The 6128-nt window shown below is 41.2% G+C and overlaps 1 protein-coding gene and 1 long non-coding RNA gene across 2 annotated transcripts; one reads left to right on the forward strand and one right to left on the reverse strand.

Annotated features, from left to right (window-relative positions):
- The first annotated feature begins 858 nt into the window (after positions 1–858).
- On the forward strand, positions 859–1542 carry LOC136247960 (uncharacterized). The gene has a single exon (XM_066039779.1). It carries the CDS (start codon positions 859–861, stop codon positions 1540–1542), a length of 684 nt encoding a protein of 227 aa, XP_065895851.1.
- Positions 1543–5471: 3929 nt separating this feature from the next.
- On the reverse strand, positions 5472–5842 carry LOC136246380 (uncharacterized). Its single transcript, XR_010696365.1, has 3 exons — positions 5750–5842; positions 5631–5696; positions 5472–5579 (listed from the first exon to the last, which is right to left on the reverse strand). It is a non-coding gene; the product is annotated as an uncharacterized lncRNA (long non-coding RNA).
- Between the last annotated feature and the right edge of the window lie 286 nt (positions 5843–6128).

Here is a 6128-nt window from a genome sequence, read left to right on the forward strand (position 1 = left end):
CTTCAAAACACTAAATTTGATCATGTGTAGCTGATACCCATATGTTTCCACTACTAGTTCTTTAAGATGTTAGACTAAGATTGAATTTTAGCTACATGGCTGTGCTCTTTAGTTATATTGACAAGCTGTAGGGGAATAATGGTATCACATAAACAAAGTGACATCATTTTCACTCAAAATTACTACCAAAGTAAATCTTAGTAGGCCAAATTTGCAAAAAATTCCTGTGGGGGCATGCCCACAGACTCCCTAGATAGAGCATGCTCCGCATGCTGAGTGTGCCTTCTAACACTACTTTCTTGCCACATATATAAATGTCCATGTTACACTGTAAATTCAGAACTGAGTGTGAAGCTCATACTGATGGTATGACTGATGCGGTCGCTTAGTATGATCTTCATACTTCAGAAGTATGAGCGTCACACTTTGAAGTATGATCATCATACTAAGTGACCGCAGGAGTCATACCATCAATTTACAGTGTAGCACCCCCCTTTCTGAAATCCTAGATCGGCCCCTGCTATTATCTGTGGTGGAAGCAATGATGTTTTCTTACTAGGAGGTTAGTTCTATGTAATGTACTCAACTATTACTTTACTGCAGATAGTTTTTAGGGTGTGATAGACTGACTAATATAGCTATAACCGTGTGTAATGTTTTATGACGTCATTAATGGTACCTGTATCTATATATACTGTGTTTGACCATGTATTCAGTTAGTTGTAGTTGTCTATGTTATTCCTGATATATCTATTGAGTTATTAACTATATTAACTGTGGTCGTTCGCGTGCAAACGATAGCTATTAGCTTATCAGATAGTGATACACGACATATTGGCGACGAGATAAACTGGAAGAATGGCTACTCATGGTTCTGTTTCACCTTTCGACCCAGAGAAAGAAGAGTGGAGCGCCTATGTTGAGCGTCTCGACTATTACCTAGTGGCAAACGGCGTTGAGGATGACGCCAAGAAGGTCGCGATATTGATGTCTAACAGTGGACCTACAGTGTATGGAACTATTCGAAGTTTGGTAGACGCTGAAGCAAGGAAGGGAATCAAGTATAAAGACTTAATTGCTATCCTAACAGCTCACTTCGACCCTAAACCGTCACCTATAGTGCAGAGGTTCAAGTTCTACAATCGCGCCAGGGCGAAGGGAGAGACCATCGCTGCGTACGTAGCTTCGCTACGCGCGTTAGCTGAGTACTGCGACTTTGGAGATTCCTTATCTACTATGCTACGAGATCGCTTGGTTTGTGGCGTAAACCACGGAGGAATTCAACGCCGACTCCTGGCTGAAAAGGATCTCACGTATAAGAAGGCCCACGAACTAGCAGTAACTTTGGAAGCTGCAGCCAAAGGCAGCAAAGACATCAGCACCACCGCCACTCAGCAAATAGAGCCATTTGTAAATTACACGAAGGGTGTTAATTTTAAGCAAAGATCAGGAAAGACAACCAACTCATCGCGGGCCAAGCTACCAGATGGGCCCCAGATCAAAACTTGCTACCGTTGTGGAGACAGACACTTAGCATCCTAGTGCAAGTTCCGGACTGCAGAATGCCCCGATGCCACAAGACTGGACACATTGCAAAGGTGTGTAAGTCCAAACCAGAAGAAAAGTCTCACCACAGTGGCAAGAAATTTCACCACTACTTGGAGGAAATCCCAGACCTCCCAGACACAGAGGACTCTTCATATGGATTGTTCACTCTACAAAGTGAAACCCATGACTCAATACTGATACAGCTTGAGCTAAACAATGTTCCTGTCAGGATGGAACTAGATACTGGAGCATCACTGACTTTGATCAATAAGGCTTCCTATGATCTCATTGCACAGAATGGGAAAGCTGCCCTTAAGCAACCTGTAGTGAATTTGAGAACCTACACTGGTGAAGCTGTGAAGATGCTGGGGAGCACCACTGTAGAAGTGAAGTATGGTGAGAAATGCATACACCTGACTGTTCATGTAGTGGAAGGGAAGGGACCAAACTTGTTAGGTAGAGACTGGCTAAGTAAGCTTAATATTAACTAATTAGACATTCACACCATAGTGGCACCAAGCAAATTAGATAAAGTGTTAGACAAACATGCCTTACTATTTAAACATGGGCTTGGTATGCTAGCAGATGTGAAAGTCAAATTACAAGTTGACCAAAGTGTCCCACCCAAGTTTTTCAAAGCCAGAAGCATTCCTTTTGCTTTAAAAGGCAAAGTTGAGACTGAGCTGGAATCCCTAGAAGCTGCTGGATCTATCTCTCGAGTTAGTCACTCATACTGGGCTGCACCCATAGTTCCAGTAATGAAGCAAAATGGTCATATTCATATCTGTGGTGACTATCGTGTAACGGTAAATCAGGCAATCAAGGTAGATTCATACCCACTACCCAGAGTGGAGGATTTATTTTCAGCTTTAGCAGGAGGCAAACATTTCTCTAAGTTAGACATTTCCCAAGCTTACCTCCAATTGCCATTAGATGAAGCCTCCAAACAATATGTCACAGTAAACACTCACAAGGGGCTGTTTAAGTACAATAGACTTCCCTTTGGTGTATCACCTGCACCTGCAATTTTCCAGCGTTGCATGGAGACTTTATTGCAAGGTTGTCAGGGTGTTTCAGTATACCTCGACGATCTTCTCATACAGGGAAACACTATGGAGGAACACTTAGAACGCCTTGATAAAGTGCTGCAAATTTTAGAAAATTCAGGCTTTAAGTTGAACAAATCTAAATGTGTGTTCCTGCTTCTAAAGGTTGAGTACCTTGGACACATCATTGATGAGTCTGGCCTCCATCCAACGTAGGAGAAGGTGAAGGCTATTCAAGATGCACCTGCTCCAAAGAACCTAGCTGAGTTAAGATCATACCTGGGGATAGTTAACTACTACAGTCGCTTCTTACCCAATTTGTCTACTCGCATAGCCCCTCTGTATGCCTTGCTAAAGAAAGGTTCACATTGGTGTTGGAAAACCACACAAGATGAGGCATTCCAGGAACCTAAACAGGCCCTTCAAGCTGACTCATTGTTAGTACACTTTGATTCTTCCAAGCAATTACTTCTTGCTTGTGATGCTTCGCCTAAGGGCTTGGGTGCTGTTTTGTCCCACGTAATGGACGATGGACAGGAACGTCCAATAGCTTATGCCTCAAGAACTCTAACACCAGCTGAACAAGGGTACAGTCAATTAGAAAAAGAAGGCCTTGCTATTGTATTTGGGGTAAAGAAATTTCATTATTACATTTATGGGCGACAATTTCACATAGATTCCGATCACCAGCCACTATCCTATTTGTTCAATCAAGCAAAAGTAATTTCCCCTACTGCATCTGCAAGAATCCAACACTGGGCACTTACACTCAGTGCTTACCAGTACACTATTCATCACAAAGCAGGCTGACACCTGAGCAATGCTGATGCTTTAAGTCGCCTACCGAGACCAGTCACAACTTCATCTGATTGCTTACCTGGGGATTGGGTCCATTTGCTAGATCACCTCTCATCAACCACAGTAAATGCAGCACACATTAAGCAGTGGACTGATACAAATCCAGTGCTGTCCTGAGTGCATCGCTGCATCCTACAAGGTTGGCCACAAGCTATACTTGGTGATGATTTTAAGCCTTACGTAGCTAGGAAGAATGAACTAAGTGTCCTGAATGGATGCATTTTGTGGGGCTCACGAGTTGTGGTTCCCCCACAAGGACGAGCTAAGGTCCTGGCAGAACTGGATTCATGCCACACAGGAGCAAGCAAAATGAAGATGCTTGCTCGCTCCTATTTTTGGTGGCCCAAACTGGACAATGATATAGAAAAATAGCTAGGGAGTGTCCTAATTGTCAGTTAACTGGTGCATCACCACCAAAGGCACCACTTCATCCATGGGAATGGCCTACTCAACCATGGGATCATTTACACCTTGATTTTGCAGGCCCCTTCATGGGACACATGTACTTAGTGATCGTGGATGCCCACTCAAAGTGGATGAATGTAGAAGTTATGCAACAGATCACAGCAGAGAAGACAATCCAGAAGTTGAGATCTGTTTTCTCTACCCATGGTGTTCCACAGAAGATAGTCACAGACAATGGGCCGACATTTCGCAGTGAACAGTTCCAGGCATTCACTAAAGAGAATGGCATCGGGCACATATTTTCAGCGCCGTATCAACCATCTTCAAACGGTCTAGCTGAGAGAGCAGTCCAAACTATGAAGCAAGCTCTCCGCTAGATGCAAGGTTCTGGAACAATAGTCGACAAGCTTTCTACATTTTTTATTCATGTATCGTATAACCCCACATAATTCCACAGGTGTGGCACCTTCCGAGTTATTGATGGGCCGTCGGTTACGATCCAGATTTGATCTACTACACCCAGAATACACCTTATCTAAGAAGGTAGATGACAGCCAACATTACCAGAAGAGAGCTCATGACAATCAAAAGCCTTTTCGTGAATTTAGAGAGGGGGACAGCGTATACACAAGAGACTTTACTTCATCCAGCCAGAAGTGGATGGAAGGAATAGTTGCTAAAGTTAATGGTCCACTATCATACAACATCAAGCTGAAGGATGGAAATCTAGTCCGTAGACATGTTGACAGTATTAAGGCAAGGACCACTGATACTAGTGCAACTGAAACTTTGACAGAGGCATCGTCTGATGATGAGTTAGAGGGACTTATATCTGAATCTACTCAGGAAGATCAAGACGTGACATCATCTGAACTTGTTTCTTCAGCTCCTACTTCTGTGGGATTGGCTACTGATGGATCAGCTGAACTTTCATTAGGACTGCACAGATCAACCCGTATCCGTCGACCTCCTAAGAAATATGGTCAAGAAGATTCTTCAACTGATGACACTTAAGCTAGAGATGGGGAGATGTGATAGACTGACTAATATAGCTATAACCATGTGTAATGTTTTATGATGTCATTAATGGTACCTGTATCTATATATACTGCGTTTGACCTTGTATTCAGTTAGTTGTAGTTGTCTATGTTATTCCTGATATCTATTGAGTTATTAACTATATTAACTGTGGTCGTTTGCGTGCAAGCGATAGCTATTAGCTGATCAGATAGTGATACACGACATAGGGTATTCCATTTACATATTAAAATGCGCAAAAGCATTAGAATACACTTACGAGACTTCATTCTATAGTCAGGGGAAACACTGTGAAAAAAGCTCAGAATAATAAGGTCTATAACAGTCTTATTATGTTAGTATTGGGATGAAATAGTACAGCATATATTATTAGATTAGGACTTTACTATAACAAGCTTATTGAATACCTTTAAAACAGTTATATATTAGGTATAGTGCAGTGTATTATCAGACTATACTAAGCCTATTTCAACCATATATTAGCTACTATATATACTACTCTACTTTTTAACTTTCCCATAATCCATGGCTACCTTAATTAAATAATTTCTATAATTATATTTGTAATGAATTTAATTATGTAAATATGTTAAAACCACAATAGGTACAGCTAGTAAATCAATATCTCCTTGGCTGACCATGACAGTATCAAATCAATTTCGTCATTTATCAGTATTTATCCAACTACAGCAGGTAAGACAGTAAATACAGTTCACAAGTTCCATTACAAATTACCTGTATTATCACCATGTAGAACTCTGTGGCAATCTGTTAGTTGTCTGGTAGAACAGTCCCACAGCTCTAATACATAGATGGTAAATATAATGTGTATTCTGGACAATCATTGGACTTACAGTTTGTAACAATAAAAATCTCATAAAACCGAGACCTTGTCTGGAAACCTAGTATTACCATGTAGAATGGCGGCTAGGTCTCACAACTCTATAAAAGATGGTATCATTGTACTTAAAGTTTGTAACAATCTTTTAAAACTGAGACCGAGTCTGAGACTGACAATCCATGTAGAACTAAGACAAGTGAGATAAGACCAGGTCTCACAACCCTATATTGAGGCAAACATAATTATTCTGGATTAGCTACTTGTTGCACTTACAGTTGGTATCAGCGAGTCTAACTAGACATAAAATGGCCACTTAGGCTTTGTTGGGCTAATATCAGATGAAGATTTTTGAATGGTCATATCTCAGCCAAGAACAATGATATCAAGCTGTA

The sequence above is a fragment of the Dysidea avara genome, chromosome 2, assembly GCF_963678975.1.
Source record: "Dysidea avara chromosome 2, odDysAvar1.4, whole genome shotgun sequence".
Taxonomy (NCBI): domain Eukaryota; kingdom Metazoa; phylum Porifera; class Demospongiae; order Dictyoceratida; family Dysideidae; genus Dysidea; species Dysidea avara.